Genomic DNA, 18,235 nt, shown 5'->3' with positions numbered 1-18,235 from the left:
GATATTAGTTGAGAGCTAATGACTGAATTATTTTAGTAAAGTTGACGTTGTAATTTTGGTGTAATCTTGTATATCCGAAAATAAAAAGTAAAGTAGAGTTCGTGTGTGTGTGTGATGCGTGGGTTATGTGTGTAAAATATTAGTGTGGGTAACGTATGTGCAATACTCTGCTTGTTGATGGTTTGCCGAGCAGAGGAATCGAGAGTGATCAAAAACCTAGAGCGTGAGGGTCCGGTGGACAGCGCGACGTAGTTAGAAACGACAGTATAGACGCTCCATATGAGGATACTGTGGGATTAGGAACCCTTTTTTGACGGCTTCTACTTGTTGATGGTTTGCCGAGTAGGGTAATCAAATCTTGGTGCGGCGTTTTCTGGTTGTTGATGGTTTGCCGAGTAGAAGGCTAGCACTAAGTCGGAGTCGCCGGTTTTAGCCCGAAATCTCCGATAGTAATAAGGATAGTATTAAGTGAGTTGTACGAGTGAGTGGTGTACGTGCAAATGCACGAGTTGTTATTTCATTTGTTGTTAAATAAATACCGGTTATTATTATTAATTTAAACATTTTTTATTCAGCAGCACCTTCCTCCACTCTCTCTACCCTAGATTAAGAATCCTCAGCTCTGGACCGGTTCCAGGAACCGAGATTAAAAATCCTGGTGGCGCCCCTTTGTTTATAGTTTTAGAGTCAGTTTCGTTTAGTTCATTAAATAATTAAGGGGCCAATCTGAGCGGTTGAAATCGTTACAACAGATGGCCCCACAATATTCCATAAAACAATGTTTTACGAGGCTAGTGCAAGATTGCTCTAAAATTCGATGGTTGCTAGCGTCGTTTTTCACCTATGAGTCTTGCTACAGATAATTATATGATATTAAAAAATTGCCAATATTGTGCAAGTCTTTCAAAAAAATTCGACTCTGTCTTATCACAGTAAATCACAAATCACTGTCATTTTATTCCTTCTCAAGGCATATGCAAGCATCCGCTGCAAGCTTCTTGCGTACAATTATGGGCAAGTAATAGATAATTCTTGAGTCGATTTCTTGTGAGATAATCTTACGCAAGTCCCATACATTGATGGATACGCTAGTAACTCTAGGTTTCGCACAATCTCTTGCTGAAGAATCTTGCTTCAATACATATTTCTTCGGTGAGTTACTACGTTTTAAGCTCATAGAGTAAAAAAAACATAGCTTTTATGTACTTTTAAGCTTTGTGACCTCCAAAATTTAAGTTTTGTGTGAAAAATAGCTTTTTTTTTTAATATTTGTAATAATACGGATTTCGGAAAAGCAGAGCGATGATCAACGCGATCAAGAAGATTACAAAGATCATAGCCAAAGCGTGGTCTGACAATCTTAAATCGAGAAAAGTCTGATTCTCCTCACGTGAGACGTATAGAATGCCTTCAACTACGTAAAATGGGACGACATCATGAACGCACTCGAGCATCAGTTCAAGATGAAAAATGAGAAGTTGGCCATAATTAATGACTAACTCGTCGACGCAAGAACGCTAATAGTCAAAACCAAAGAAGGTTTACAAGAGTATCCGACAACAGTAGGCTAGCTGCTGGAGATTTCTTTGCCGCAAAAGGTACAGCTAACGGGATTTGCCGATGAAGTCGTGGCCACAGTAATGGCGGACAGCGCTGAGGAAGCTAAACTGCTAGTCTGGTCGACCATTGACGCCGTCAAAACGTAGCTTAAGAAACACCAACTGAAATTAGCCAATCAAAAAACGGAGATGGTTATGCTGACACACCAGATATGGTTCCTAAAACTATTCAACGTAGACATAGGCGAGACAACAATCAATTGACATCTTTTTAACAATAGCGCTGTGCTCCTGGGTGTCATAAAAGCTATCCTTTCGCAAAAATCCAGAACAGGCTTGCGTAAAAGCCAGCAACACCGCATCTAACCAATCAAGGATCATGGCCAAGATAGGCCCACGAACCAAAAAGTGAAGAGTTCTTCCCGAAGTGGTTTACTCAATCCTGCTCTATAGAGCGGAAATATGAGCAGATAATAATAATAATTAATATTATAGTTTAGTCGAGAAGTGAGTTTTCTGCGAAAAATCGATATTCTAATCTTAAAAATATGGTGATTGAAAGTGGTATTTTTTAATTTATCCGCCATTAAAAATTTCATTTGTTATAAACAAAAAACGAAAGTAAAAAAAGGAAATCTCCATTTTGTAGCTATAACTTCCAAAATATTAAAGATATCTGAAATTTGATAAAAGATCCTAAAAGAGTAGAAAATTTTAGTAAAATAAGTCTCGACTCCCGGAGTTGTCGCTCCATTATTTATAATTATAATTTTACGTTGAAAATTGGGCTCCGCCCAATGATAAACGATTGGTATTAATAAAAAAGACGCCATTTGGCCACACCCGAAATGGAAGGTAGATTTCATAGAATGAATCATCATCTTGTCTCAATAACTTTCGTTTGACATGGAATGAAATTAATTTTAACATATATACATAAGTAGTTTGTTATATATACACATTGCCTGAAAATGGTTCAATTGAATTTTTAACTTCGATATAATAACTAATAATTGTCAAATATTTAACGTTATGTACGTCAAATTAGAAGGAATTTTATAAGTTTTCACATGAATTTATCAAAAATCAGCTATCTTTTTTCGATTGAAAGTTATACATAAATGAAGTCGTCTAAAACGTAATTTTTCCTGGACGTTATTAAATCATTTATATGTAATTTTTACTATTTTGATCATTTTGAAGAGCTACTATTTCTGAACTAATCGAAGTATTTCGCTGATTTTAGGGCTCATGCAAGCTAATTGTCCTAGGAATCTATATACTAAATTTCATAATGATCTGTTGAGAATTCTCGACAGAATAACATTGATAAGTCGGTTGTATTACACATTGCCTGAAAATGGTTCAATAGAACTCTTAACTTTGATAAAATAACTAAAAATAGTCAAAATGTGAATGTTATATACGCCAAATTGAAGGTAATTTCATGACCTTTTACATGAATTTATCAAAAATTTGCCATCTCTTTTCTATCAAAATTTGTACGTCAATGAAGTCACCGAAAACGTGATTTTCATTATTTTGATAATTTTAAAGAGCTGCCATTTCTAAACTTATTGAAGGATTTCGCTCATCTTAAAACTCTTTCAAGGTTATTATCCAAAGAATATGTGTAACAAATTTCATCTAGATCCGTCAAAAATTGTAGACACAATCTCGGCAATATCCCGTATTATATTATGTTATATATGAGCAAAATGCTCATAACGTGAGTGCTGACGGGTTAAAACCCTTCGTTGGTCGCGCTATGAGCGAATCGCCGCCTAACAACTACTCAACCCATAGATTCACTATCGTGCGAGCGAGAAACTAAAAAAAGCGTGACAAACGAAAGATCAAGAGAGACCGCTGCCAGTGTTCATCAATTTATGAGACGTTATCACGTCAAAAATAATAATAATAATTCACTGATAATAATCCAATTCAATTCATCAAAATATGCAATTTTTAATCAATGTTTCTTATGAGATTATTACGTAAAATTTTCGTCCGTAAATCGACTTTACAGACAACCAATTTTCTTACAGCGTGATAAAAATTGAAAAGCAAATAGCATAATAATATCATGGTACATACTTTTTCATCCTGTTTTTTAAACTTTTTTTCACATATGGTTCATGGTTATTTTTTTGTGATAGTTTTTTCTTTATGTAGGCATTGTACTAATTAACTGATATTTTACAACAAAATTGTTTAATTTTTGCAACACAAACAATAAATGTAAATTTGTCAATGTGCCAAATGACGTAAAAAACAAATGAAAAATGATTGTAAATTAACATACAACTTAAATCAGAATTTGTTTCACATGACAGGAAGGTAATAATTAAAAAACTAAAGCAAATAAAAAATATACAGGGTGATTCAGAATGACCTTCACAGCGAGAAACTGTTGATAGAGGAAACGATTCTATGAATAAAGTTCCTTGGTCGCTTTTCGATATTCTCAATAGTTTTTGAGTTATTCAAAATGTAAATTGACCAATCACAGACAAACTTTAGAAATTAAAAAAAAGTAAAAAAGAATAATAAATAAGTTAAGTAACACTGCCACAGCAGACTTCAAGTTAAATGATATTTATTTAATTTGAAAAGTTCGATTTCTCACAGAAAACAAAACAAAACATGCAATTACAACCTAGAACGTATTTGTATATTTTTTTTATCTTTTCCTTTTCACAGAAAACATTATTGACTTAAGATGATGCAATTATTAAAAATATAACTTCCGGAGAATTGACAAAATAAATTACGTATTTTTAAATATATAAACTTCAACCAAAAATAAAGAAAAAAATTTAAACTAATAAAATTGTCTTACTGAAATAATAGCAATTTTAAACAGACAAAAATATAGATATAGACAATACATAAAATAATTATTGAAAAATCTCTGATTTTGCTTGCTCGGTCTCGCTCAGGACTTCGCTAAGCGCTTGATGTATGTCATAGCATATTTGCGAGACTCTCAGCGAGACGGCCAGCGAGATGTCCGGTGAGACGGTTAGCGAGATGTCCAGCGAGACAGCCACCGAGATGTCCAGCGAGACATCCCGTGAGACACAGCGAGACGGCCAGCGAGACGTCCTGCAAAACAACTAGCGAGATGTCCAGCGAGACCGCCTGCGAGATGACCGTCTCGCTGACCGTCTCGCTGAGAGTCTCGCAAATGAGCATGAAAATATATGCAAACGCTATAGTAAGGCGCGCGCTTGCGCGCGCAAATTTGAATTCTAGTCCTTAATATAAAATTAAGATGAAATGTATGTGGCATCAATTTATTCGTGATGTGATTGGTCGAATATATCATAAGCATGAAAATATATACAAACTCTATATTCAGGCGCGCGCTTACGCGCGCAAATTCAAATTCTAGTAAGAGTATAAAAAAAGCCTTAGTATAGTTGTTAGCGCAATATTCATTGCATTTAAAAAAATAAATGAAAATCAAAAATTAATTGTCATCTGTCGCTGAAGGTATGATAATTATTAATTGTTTCTTTAATATTATGTATATTGTATATGAAAAAATTAATTCATTCATTCATTCAATTGCTTAGTGGATTAAATAAACATTTATTAATTTATATTAATGATTTGAGATCCTTGTAATCATATAATTAAATATGAGAGGATGTAGGATCTTAATCTAAACGTTAAGAAACTTTATTATTTAGCGACGTTTTTTAAACTTTATTCGCACTTCTTCAGGCTATCACAATACATATCTTATTAAGTTGATAATGCTAAGATATGTATGATAGCCTGAGGAAGTGCAAATAAAGTGCACGAAACGTCGGTAAATAATAAAGTGTTTTTGCGTTTATATTAAGATCCTACATCCTCTCATTTTTAATTTATTAATTAATTTTGTTGTTAATGTCAAGATTTAAAAGCCAATTATAAATGTAACATTTTTATATTACACACAAAATATTAAATAAGTAATATTAATAAAATTGTTCTATCAATAATGTACATTTATTATATTTAAAACATAGAATTATGTAATTTAATGACTAAAATATTTTAATATTTTCAGAGTTGTCATTTAGTGAAGAGGAAAAGGAACTTTTGCATCTGCTGGAGGATCAGCATATAAGTGATTCCCAAAAAAACAGTAAAGAAAAAAAAGGTTTGCATTTTCTAGGAAATTCAATATTTATTAAGATATCAAACGACAAAATTTTATTAATATATGGAGTATTTTAGTATTTTTCTCTACTCTATTAAAAACAATTTTCAGAATTTTTTTACCGAACCAAAAAAAAGTTACGAGTTATTTAAAAAAGACAGCATTTTTTTTTTTAATAACCATAACTTTTTTTGAAAATTAACTTATTGGGATGTTTTTTTTTTAATTTTTATTTTTAAATGTACTTTTTAGGAAAAAAATAAAAATGAGAAATCGAATTAATATTCAACGTTTTTTTTGAAAATTTTGAAAAAAAAAAAAAAACGAAAATTTCGGGATGATTGACATTTTTGATTTTCAATTTTTTTTCTTTTTATAAAAAACATTAGTATTTCTGCGAAATTCCTGAAATTTTCAGGTTGGTGATTTTTTTCTTTCTATTTTTTTTTAAATGAAAAAAAAAATTTTTTTTTAAATGTTTGTTTTTGTTATACCACTCTGAAAATTTTTCAGCAGATTTAGAAAACTTCAAAATCCGAGAAAAAAAAATAAAAACAAAAATTAAAAGTGACAATCATCGATGAGATTTAATTATTTTTCGTTAAAGTTAGATCAAAAATTTTAAAAAGTATTTAATTATTTTTTCGTATTTTTTTTCCTAAATTACATGCAAAAACACAAAAATGAAGTTGTTATTCGATCTATTTTTGAGCAACGCATGAACTTTCAAAAATTTTGGGGCAATTAATTTAAAACAAAATTTGTTTAAATTTTTTTTTGGTTGGGTGAAAGAATTTGAAAAAACTCTGAAAATTTTTTTTATTAGAGTAGAGAGATACCAAAATTTTAGAAAAATCGAAAAGGGTTGGATTGAAAAGTGGTCGATTTGGCATGGAATGCCCCATATATATATTTTTTAACTGAAGCTTAGTTAGGGCACTTCCGCTGAAAATTCAAATTTTCGCCGGAAGTGCCCAATTAAACCTCCTGCTAAAAAATTCTATGAAAATAAAATCTATCGTCTTACCCCAAAATATCTTAGGAAAGGCCTAAACGCAGCTGATTTCAAAAGCGGAACTGAAAATTCCAATTTTAAAAGGTCCATCAAGGAAGTTACATTTTGGCACACCCTAATATATATATATATATATATATATATATATATATATATATATATATATATATATATATATATATATATTACTAGGATGTATCGAAAGAATCGACAAATTTTATTTAATTTTAAGAACTTCATCTTCTTCATTTGAGTAGAAAAATTCTGAAACTACGAAATTTTTCTTGGTTCAAGAATTTTTCTCTTTATTCTATTCTATTTTTTTTTTTGTGCAGCAATGGAGAAGTTGACTCATGAGCTCGTTCTGTTGAGAGAAGCTCATCAGAGAAGCCATGATGCAATGCAACGGCAACAAGCGAGTATCACCGAGTTACAAAAAGCACTTATAAAAGCTCAGCCAGTATCAGGAAGAACTGAAGAGAAACCGGCTACTGATGAAAAAAAAAATTATACCGGTAAAGAGAAAGCTAGCGTCTTTGAGAGATTAGGTGGAGGCAAAGGAGGTGGTGATTCTCAAAAGGAAAGTGGATCTACGGGACATAACAGTGGTAACTTCCAGAAAAGAGGTAAGTACGGCAATTTTTCACATTAAAAAAAAATTAGAAAAACGGTAGACGCTAAAGGTCATCCCTGCAACTTCCCACTAATTCCATACCTAGGTGCTTAAAATTGCACTAACGATGTTTTTGAGCTCTCCGAGCTCAAAAAAACAATTTATGTGTTGTTTTGAGCTCTCCGAGCTGAAAGAGATAACTTTTCTATGCTTTTGAGCTCTTCGAGCTGAAAAGTCTGGTAGAAGTTTCATAGAACATCTTCGATTTTCTTAGTGGGAAGTTAAAAAGATAAAGAAATATTTACAATTATTTGATTTTTAATCCTATTGAATGCTTTTTAATTTTTCAAATAATTTTAAATACTAGCTGTTATGAACAGTTAACATATGAAGAGTCATTTTTAATATTTTTTTTTTCCCCAGGATTTCGAAAAGAATATGGGGGTGATAACCTTCGGAAAGGAGGTAAGTACGATAATTTTTCTCATTAAAAAAAAAAAAAAAAAAAGATAAAGAAATATTTACAATTATTTGATTTTTAATCCTCTTAAATACTTTATCATTTTTCAAATAATTTTAAATACTATAACTGTTATGAACAGTTAACATATGAAGAATCATTTTTAATATATTTTTTTCCCTCAGGATTCCAAAAAGAATATGGGGGCGGTAACTTCCAAAAAGGAGGTGAGTACGATAATTTCTTATCCAAACAAAAACAGTTTCACTGTTAAAAATTGCGCCAAGTCCACGTTCATAAAACTCATCTTAATAACATCTGCACTTTGCAAAAAAAATAAGACTCGTTACAATAATTTTCATTCTATACAAAAAAAAAAGTTAAATACAAAAAAATACCAAGAAACCGTCATAATGTTGAAAAAATTGAAAAAAATTTGTTGAAAATTTAAAAATTAAGAAAAAAATTTTTTATCGTACTTGGCGCGCGTCATTGAGTACCCCAAATTTTTTCAGGATACATGAACATCCTTTTAATGTTTCAACATTTATAAGTAAGTCAACCTATAAAATGCATAAATGTATTTAATGAAATATTATTTTATGATACGTTTAACAAAAGTTAGGTAAAATCAACATGGCATACGTATTTTATTTGAAATTTTTAAATTCTCCGCACATCGTTTATGATTTCAATAAAACGCCCTCTCCTGTTCGGTTATGCAATTTGCTTACAAGTGAATACGCCTGCATACGTTGACTCTGTAGTGGAATCACTGCGAAAATTGAGTTGACTAAAAAATAAAACATATGGCCGACTAAATTGAGAAAATGCGGTGTGATTGCCAATCAAAATGTGTTAATTACAATTAAACGAAGCACGATCAAGTTTCTTCATGAAAGCTTAATGACGGAACTGAAAAAAATTGAATTAAAAAATTTTGTGTTATTTCAGATATCTTCACCAGACTACCATATTGACAGTTATTTTCACTAAAAATCTGAAAAAAATTTTCGAAACGGATTTTTTCACTGAAACTGATATTAATCCAGTAAGCAGTGTTTTTAATTCGTTGAGTATACTTCAATGATGTGAATCTATAAACATAACAATGTATGAAATCATATATTATATCATATATTATATAATTAGAGCTGATAAGATATAATATATATATATATATATATATATATATATATATATATATATATATATATATATATATATATATATATATATATATATATATATATATATTAGGTGGGTCAAAAAAATCGAATAATTTATTTTTGACTTTATACTCTGAAAAATAGGTTCGTAGACACCTAAAAAGAATTCTCTCCAAGTATAAGCTCTTAATTATAACGGGAAGGTCCTCCGCTTTGCGGGTTTCTATTTTTTCGAATAATCAGATAAAAAATTTATATCTCGCTTCCAACTGCTTGGAAAAATATTCCGTGGCATAGATTTTGTGAGAAATTGAATGCTTTACAAAAAAGGTCTCTTATGACTTTTTCAAAAACTCAACCGATTAAAAGATATTCATAGTTGAAGTTTGGCTATTTTAAGGAAAATATTCGTTTTTATTATGAATTTTATAAGTCGATGAAAAAAATTATTTCGGATTGCGGAACTCATGATTTTGTAGGAAATTTACTGCTCTACAAAAATGGTCTCTTATGATTTTTGATTAGGTGAAGCCGTTACGAGATATTCATCGTCAAACATTAACGAATATCAATATTTCCAGTTTTTGATCAATAATTCGATAAATTTTAATTTAAACTATGAGTTTCAGGAAAATTTACATAAATTTAAATTTCTATCATAAAAATCACTCCTACAGGAGTTATTTGTTCAAAAATTCACTAAGAAGTTTTTGTTCTAATGATATTTTTGTAAGCTTTATTTGTAATAATTTAAAATGTCAATTGCATTGGCATTTCATATTATTACGGTTGTTTAGTATGTATTTTCAAATTTTATTCTACCAATTATACATAAATTTTTTTGTGAGAGAGGCTTTTTGTTCTGAATTACATTACTTCTTCTGTTGGTACTCTAACGCCAGCGCCACCTATGTTGTTTTTCTTAACTATCTTCGTTGTCTACTTTTTTATCAGTACATTTTCAGTGCTCCAAAAACTCATCATTTCGTATACATGATAATAACAATTTTTTCGAAATAAGTCATTTTCTCATTATATAAATTCATTTATTATCAATAATTCTACAATGAATAAAGAAATACGTTTAATCGGTATACCTGTGCAAAAACTCACTGACCGTAAGTTACCAAAAGTGAAAGAGGTTATGAGAGTGTTTTTCTATCAACTTAAAGTTTTAAAGTTTTCAATCAAACAAAGTGCAAAAATTCAGCTGACAAGGTTATTGAATTGTGGAAAATAAATCAGATCCCTACGAGTGAAGCTCCTAATGTAGTCAAAAAAATTCTCCGTTTTCACAGTGAGTGGTTGAAATTACAAAAAGATTTTAATAAGAAAAGTGATAAGGTAAAGGAAAAGGAGTTTCAGACTGATCTTGAACAATTATTCGACATTGTAAGTAAAAATTTCCTAAAAGGGGTGGATGATAACATTAGGAAGTTGTATTTGGATCATAAATTCTGTACACACAAAGAGATTCTTTCGAATATTGTACCTGCGTCAAACTCAACTACAGATATGATGGAAATCGATGAAAGCAGTAAGTATCTGAGATAAATAATTGTTATAAATTCAGGTAGGAGTGTAAAACTTCCTTTATATTTATTATAAACAATGAGAATATCATTTTTCTACTTTACTTGCATTATAAATATCAGTATTCCTACGTATGACATTTGACTCGACGGTTTCTGGTACTCATGTTTAATTGCTTCTCATCATAATGAATAAGTGTTGGAAATTTTGTCTGTTTAATTTAAAAATGAACTCTTATTACAGACTTGAATCAGCCGTCTACCAGTCATGGGATTGTTTTAAGTGGAAAATCAGAATCATTCTCGACGCATACATTAAGTGGAACTACAAATTCTGGATCTGATTTGGAGTATGAACCCCCAATTCCGACAAAACGAGCAAAAATAAATGTCTTAACTCCTGAAGTCGTTTCTGCACTTGACAGAGCTAATGTCAGCAGTAGAAACGCGATGTTCATTATTGCTCCGGTTTTATCAGCTGTTGGTATAAAAATTGAAGATACAACGCTCAGCTATAGGTCCATCCAACGAGCTCGTATGGTTCAAAGAAAAGACATTGCTCAAGGATTAAAAGACAATTTTAAAACACACGATAAATACGTAGTGCATTGGGATGGTAAAATGCTAAATGATCTAATTGAATCCAAATCTGTGGAACGACTACCGGTTCTTTTAACTGCGTATGGTACTGAACAATTACTTGGAGTTCCAATAATGAATTCTGGGACGGCAGTTAATCAAACATCCGCCATTTTATCAACATTGAGTGAATGGGGTATTATTAAGTATGTCAAGGCGATGTGTTTTGACACTACGGCTGTTAATACAGGTAATCAATCAATTACAAAAATATTTTATTGTTGTCATTCTAGTTTAATTTCTATTTCTTACTGAATTTTACTATCAAAATGTATTAATCGTTTACTCGTTTGGATTTGAAATATAACCATTGATTTTTCTTAAATACTAAATTTAACGATAGTCATTTATTATTGTTCTACAGGAATTCACAACGGTACATGTAAGGAAATTGAAAAGATTTTGGGAAGAGAGTTGATCTGGTTATCATGTCGTCATCACATTTTTGAGATCGTATTAAGGGGCGCATTTGAAGTATTTTGGCCTGTGTCATCTGGGCCAAATATACAGATGTTTGGAAGGTTTAAAAAATTTTGGGATGATATAGATATAACTAATTATAAATCTGGTGTTGAAGATGCTGTTGTTGCTGATATCATTTCGAATAAAAAAGATGAAATCTCTAGTTTTATTACGAAATCTTTACAGGTATGATTTAACTGTGATTTAAATTATAAAAATTTCGTTATTTTTGACAAATTTTTTATTTTTGATAGTTACTACAACCCCGAGATGATTATAAAGAATTATTGGAATTATCATTGATTTTCCTTGGAGAAATGCCTCAAGAAAAGATTTCTTTCAAACGTCCTGGTGCTGTTCATCATGCTAGATGGATGGCTAAGGCCATTTATAGTTTGAAAATGTATCTATTCAGAGATGAATTCAAACTCTCTCAGAAAGAATTGCATGGTCTTCGTCATTTCTGTATTTTTATAGTCACATTGTATTTAAAAGCTTGGTTTTCATCAACTTCTGCAACAACTGCTGCTTATCATGACTTGCAGTTTATGAAAAATTTATTGGAGTACAAAAACATCAATCCTTTGATTTCTTCAGCTACGTGTGAAAAAATGATTTCGCACTTATGGTATTTGAGCGATGAACTTGCCAATTTATCACTGTTTGACGATGGCGTTCCATTAGAAGTAAAAAAAGTATTGTTGAAGCTGTTAATACTCGTGAAGGTACAGATTCTAAAGCTAAAAGATTTGTAATTGCTAAAAAGATTTGAATTCATTGGCGCAGAGAACTCTGAGTGACTTTGTGTCTAAAAAGTCATTAAATCTTTTCAAAATCTTCGATCTACCGTATGACTTTCTTGATGTCGATGTTGAATTATGGCCTACTAATGAGAGTTATCTCGAAAATAAAGAATACTTCAACAACTAAAAGTTGTCAATGATTCAGCAGAGCGAGCTGTTGCATTAGTCAGTGAATATAATCAATGCTTGACAAAAATGAAGAACAATTCCAGTACTTATTGCAAGTTGTCAAAGAACATCAAAAACATTCCCAAATTGTAATAAAAGAAATTATTTATAGTAATAGCGTACTGTTATGTTAAAAATATAGACAATTATATTGCAATTGATAATTCAATAAAAAATTTATCTATAAAAAAGTTAAATACGGGTTGTTTCTCACTTGATTCAATACTTTTCATATTAAATTTGACAAAGAAATATGTCATTCACTTCAAATTAAACTAATCATTGGCTATATGTCGAAAAAATGCTCTAATTTCTTGTTTTAATGCAATCAAACAAGCTCAAGACTGAAAACAATATTAAAAAATTGTTTATAACATTTCTTTATCGATCGAAACTCAAATTTATGTAAATTTTCCTGAAACTCATAGTTTAAATTAAAATTTATCGAATTATTGATCAAAAACTGGAAATATTGATATTCGTTAATGTTTGACGATGAATATCTCGTAACGGCTTCACTTAATCAAAAAATCATAAGAGACCATTTTTGTAGAGCAGTAAATTTCCTACAAAATCATGAGTTCCGCAATCCGAAATAATTTTTTTCATCGACTTATAAAATTCATAATAAAAACGAATATTTTCCTTAAAATAGCCAAACTTCAACTATGAATATCTTTTAATCGGTTGAGTTTTTGAAAAAGTCATAAGAGACCTTTTTGTAAAGCATTCAATTTCTCACAAAATCTATGCCACGGAATATTTTTCCAAGCAGTTGGAAGCGAGATATAAATTTTTTTATCTGATTATTCGAAAAAATAGAAACCCGCAAAGCGGAGGACCTTCCCGTTATAATTAAGAGCTTATACTTGGAGAGAATTCTTTTTAGGTGTCTACGAACCTATTTTTCAGAGTATAAAGTCAAAAATAAATTATTCGATTTTTTTGACCCACCTAATATATATATATATATATATATATATATATATATATATATATATATATATATATATATATATATAATTATACATATTTACATTACATAAATTCAAACGAAATCGTTTTTTTTCGGGTTGAAATTCGTTCGAAAAAGGTTGGGGTACTCCATGACGCGCGCTAAGTACGATAAAAAAATTTTTTCTTAATTTTTAAATTTTCAACAAATTTTTTTCAATTTTTTCAACATTATGACGGTTTCTTGGTATTTTTTTGTATTTAACTTTTTTTTGTATAGAATGAAAATTATTGTAACGAGTCTTATTTTTTTTTGCAAAGTGCAAATGTTATTAAGATGAGTTTTATGAACGTGGACTTGGCGCAATTTTTAACAGTGAAACTGTTTTTGTTCGGATTTCATATCTTTTTATTAAGTGTAATTTTTTGCTCGCCTCTTAATACATTCTTAATTTTAAAATTGAACTTTTCCCGCGCAAAATTAGAAATATGTAAATAAATTAATTAATGCAGGTAAAGCTATTATCATATAAAAGGTTATTTGTTCGTTAATTTTGAAAATCAAATCCTAACAAAAAAATTAAAATTCTGTTTCTCTCATAGTAGCTATAGTAGCATTAAAAAACTTAACGTGATTGACCCGTGTAAACTCTTCGGTTTCAATCAATTAACTAGCTTATCAATGGGGATTTTAAATTTTTTATGTATATATAGTTAACGTTTAACATTTTTTTGAATTAAAAAAGTTGTTAATCTAGATTTAATGCTCTACTACACATTAATTTAACAATAACAATAATTATTTTGGTAATGATAAACAATGATAATGATACTTTTAACATCAATTTATCATTACCGATATAATAAATGTCATTTTTATAATGATTATCATTGTTATTGTTACAATGACATTATTGTTAATAAAGAGGAGAATGCATCATACGCATAATTGTAATACCTATGGCCTAAAAATGACAATTATTTGAAATCCTCTCGATTGAATAACAATGCCACCTACAGGCAACGACTACAAAGTCGTAGAATGTGTACACTATCCAATGAGAATTGCCTAAATCTTGAACTGCTGGCCTGAAGGAAGAAAGTAAAACTCAAACAAACTTCTTAATTTCAAAATTAAATTTTTCCCGCGCAAAATTGAAAATTCATAAATGAATAAATTAATGCAGACAAAGCTATTCTAATATCATAGGTTGTTTATTCGTTAATTTTGATAATCAAATCCTAATAAAAAAATTGAAATTCTGTTTCTCTCATAGTAGCTAGTAGCATTAAAAAACGTGACTGATCCGCGTAAACTGCGCGGTTAAAAGCGATTAACTATCTTATTAATAGGGATTTTACATTTTTATTTATATACAGTAAAAATTTTAACATTTTTTTGAATTAAAAAAGTTGTTGATTTGGATTTAATACTCTAATACACATTAATTTAATAATAACAATAATTCATTCAGTAATAATAATGATAATGATATTTTTAACCTCAATTTGGTATTACCGATATAATTAATTTCAGTCTCATAATTTTTATTATTCGTTTTATTGTTATTATGATATTGTTGTAAGTAAATGACACAATACACCATGCGCATAATTGTAAGACTTTTCACCTAAAGATTACAATTATTTGAAATCCACTTGATTGGATAACAATGCAACCTATCGGCAACGACCACAAAATCATAGAATGGTACACTATCCAATGGGAATAACCTCTGATTATGATTGTTCATGTACAAAAAACCATTGTTCCAACTTCAAATTGTTTATTTCTTGTTTAATTAACATTTTTAATAAGCTGAATATTTGTATTCTAAATATTTGCACTGCGCATGCGTCAACTTTACGTTTAGACTTTCAGCGCGGACTTTTGAAAATTATATTGACCAGCACAGTGATTAGAGTAAGTGTATTTTTCTTGTAATTTCAATTATAGAGGTCACAGGACAAAAGGGCAACGTGTAGTTTTTAATAATTTTATAATAAGTTTTATTTTAATAAAGTATTGAAATTTTGTATTAATTGTTATGGATTTCTTTCTTTTTTTTTTTTTTTTTTTTAATAGTTCGTAGTATTCATGAAAATAGAATTGATGAAAATAAAAAAAAATGTACATGCATTGATTAACAATTCTCTCGATATTTTTAAAAAATTTATAATGAAATTAATATTTATTAGTTATTTATTTATTTACTTAATGATATTGATATTGGCTGACGTCTAACAATTTTTTTTTAATTATTTGAATTAATTAAATAGTAATTCCTCAAAAATTACACGCGTAAATTTTTTAATTTTTTACACATGAGATGTGCTTGTTACTATAATTTTCAAAAGACCGCGCTAAAAGTCTATATACGTAAAGTTGACGCATGCGCAGTGCAAATATTTAGAATGCATACATACAGCTAATTAAAAATGTTAATTAAACAACAAATAAAAAATGTGAAGTAGGAGCAAATGTTAAATATACATGAACAATCAAAAATAGAGGCTTGATGACCCAAATTGCTACCAAAATATTAAAAAATGCGACAGGGAGGCTAACTTATTATTATTATTATTATTTATTGTTTGAAGACCATGAAGTCATAGCTCCTTGCGGCCTTCCGAAATACATAACATTGAATGTTAAATTAACAAAATTAGTGTATTACAAATATTTTTAATACATTTATATACATATAATGCATACATCAATACATCACTTCATCATCAAATACAAAAAATATTTTATTAGAGATTGTGATCAAATCTTGCATTCTCTTCACTTAACAAATACTCAAAACACGCTTTACGGAAAGAAGGAAAAGTTAATTGTGTGGTGCAATATGAAGGTAACCGATTCCATACTCTAATTGCACATACCAAGAAAGATTTGTCATACTTGGTGCTGTGGCAACCAGGTATAACAAGCAAATTATTACGTTCATCGCCCCTTCGCGGCCTAGGCTCACATATTTGCAAGTTATTTCTAATAAGTGGCTTTTGCTGCAGATAAAGCGCTTTATAGATTAAACACGACATGAAAAAACTCCTCCTACTACTTAGAGTTAACCAACACAGTTCTTTGTAGTACCTCGTAACATGTTCAAATCTAGATAATTTAAATATATACCTAACACAAGCATTTAGTTTGCGTTGCAGTCTAAGTTGTTGTTGAGCTGTTAAATCGGTATACACCGCTGCGCAATAATCGAGTACTGGAAAAATCAAGGTAGTTACTAGTCTTTTCTTGACCGCGAAACTAAAGGCGTTACCGTTCATTTTAAGTTGGGCAAGAATCCTCATGGTCTTCTTGCAAATTTCCGAAACCTGCAAGGACCAGGTAAGAGTATCCTCAAGCACTACGCCCAAGTATCTGACCGATTTACAATAATCAATGACAATATCGTTTTTAACAATGTTAGGTACAGGAACATGCTGAAGATCCGCAAGCTTGAAAACAGTGCCAAAGATCATCGCTTTCATCTTACTAAGATTCATCTTTAACCCATTCTTAACGCACCATTCCGTTATAACAGCTATCTCCTCATTCAAAGTATTGATACATCTCGATAAATCGCATAATCTACAATTTAAGTAAATGACTAAATCATCAGCATAGAAAAGATGTTTACAACATTTGAGGAGACGCCCTAAGTCTGTTACATAGATAGAGTATAATAATGGGCCGAGGACACTACCCTGTGGCACACCACACAAAATGTCCTTCCACACAGATGTTATGCCATTACTATCACGCACAGCTTGCAATCTACCTACTAAGTAAGATAAAATCCAATTGATTACATTGCAGCTGAATCCCATAGCTTTTAATTTGAACATGAGAACATCAAAGATTACAGAATCAAACGCTTTACTAAAATCAAAGAATACCGCAACAGTAATGTTTGTTTCATCCATACCTAACCTGATGTCGTCACAAAATTTTAAGAGAGCATCTTGCGTATTGAGTCCTACACGGAACGCTGTCTGAAATTCATCAACGATACCATTAACTAACAGGTATTCAAGAATTTGATCATGAACACATCGCTGTAAAGCCTTCGACAATGTACAGAGTAACGATATAGGCCTGTAATCTGCATAGCTAGCAGGACTGCGCACTTTTGGCAAAGGCAGCACATAAGATTTCTTCCAGGCCGATGGGAAAGAGCCAGAAGACAACGAGAGATTAAAGAGATTAGTTATATGAAACAGAAAATAGGGTAACAAAATTTTGTAAGTCTTTATCTCAAAGTGATCAGGACCCATTGACCCAGAAGTCAATCTCATGCAAGCTTGCCTTACATTTGCTAAGGTCAGTTTTTTAAATTCAAATGAGCTACTGTGTTTTACCACACAAGTTTCTAGGTAATCAAAATCTATGTCCTGCAAAGGCGGACCGACAGCATTAACAAAGTACTCGTTCATTTCATCTAAATTAAGATCCGGAGCCGCATACATGTCATGTCGCTTAGCTAAACCTAAATTACGGAAATCATTCCACAGAGATTTCGCACACTTACAGTTTTGAAATCGACTAACAAAATATTCTTTCTTCGCATCTATAATTTTACGCTTAATAACTTTACGTATTCCAGAGTACTCTTTGTAGGCAAATCCCGATCTTTTAAAAATCCTATACAGCTTCGACCGACGGCGCTGAAGAGTCTTAACTTCTTGAGTCACCTAGGGTGCA

The 18,235-nt window shown here is 30.6% G+C and overlaps 1 protein-coding gene across 1 annotated transcript; it reads left to right on the top strand.

Moving 5' to 3' along the window:
* The first annotated feature begins 10,436 nt into the window (after positions 1-10,436).
* Positions 10,437-17,043, top strand: LOC141534072 (uncharacterized). The gene is made up of 5 exons (XM_074253213.1): positions 10,437-10,509; positions 10,749-11,333; positions 11,508-11,791; positions 11,860-12,233; positions 16,962-17,043. The coding sequence occupies exons 1-5, from the start codon at positions 10,488-10,490 to the stop codon at positions 17,041-17,043; spliced, it is 1,347 nt and encodes a 448-aa protein (XP_074109314.1). The 5' UTR covers positions 10,437-10,487.
* Positions 17,044-18,235: the final 1,192 nt, after the last annotated feature.

This window comes from Cotesia typhae, unplaced genomic scaffold (genome assembly GCF_013202065.1).
Source record: "Cotesia typhae breed Kobodo isofemale line unplaced genomic scaffold, CoteBio_Ctyphae scaffold_13, whole genome shotgun sequence".
NCBI lineage: Eukaryota > Metazoa > Arthropoda > Insecta > Hymenoptera > Braconidae > Cotesia > Cotesia typhae.
The sequence above is the reverse complement of the archived record's forward strand: the minus strand, read 5'-3'. Positions and strand labels throughout refer to the sequence as shown.

Excerpts from the sequence above, each read along its gene's own strand:
- LOC141534072 (XM_074253213.1), top strand. The coding sequence starts at position 10,488 with ATGATGGAAATCGATGAAAGCA. Across the intron at positions 10,510-10,748 it reads GATGGAAATCGATGAAAGCA|ACTTGAATCAGCCGTCTACC; the intron begins GTAAGTATCTGA and ends CTCTTATTACAG. Across the intron at positions 12,234-16,961 it reads AAAATGATTTCGCACTTATG|GTACAGGAACATGCTGAAGA; the intron begins GTATTTGAGCGA and ends TAACAATGTTAG.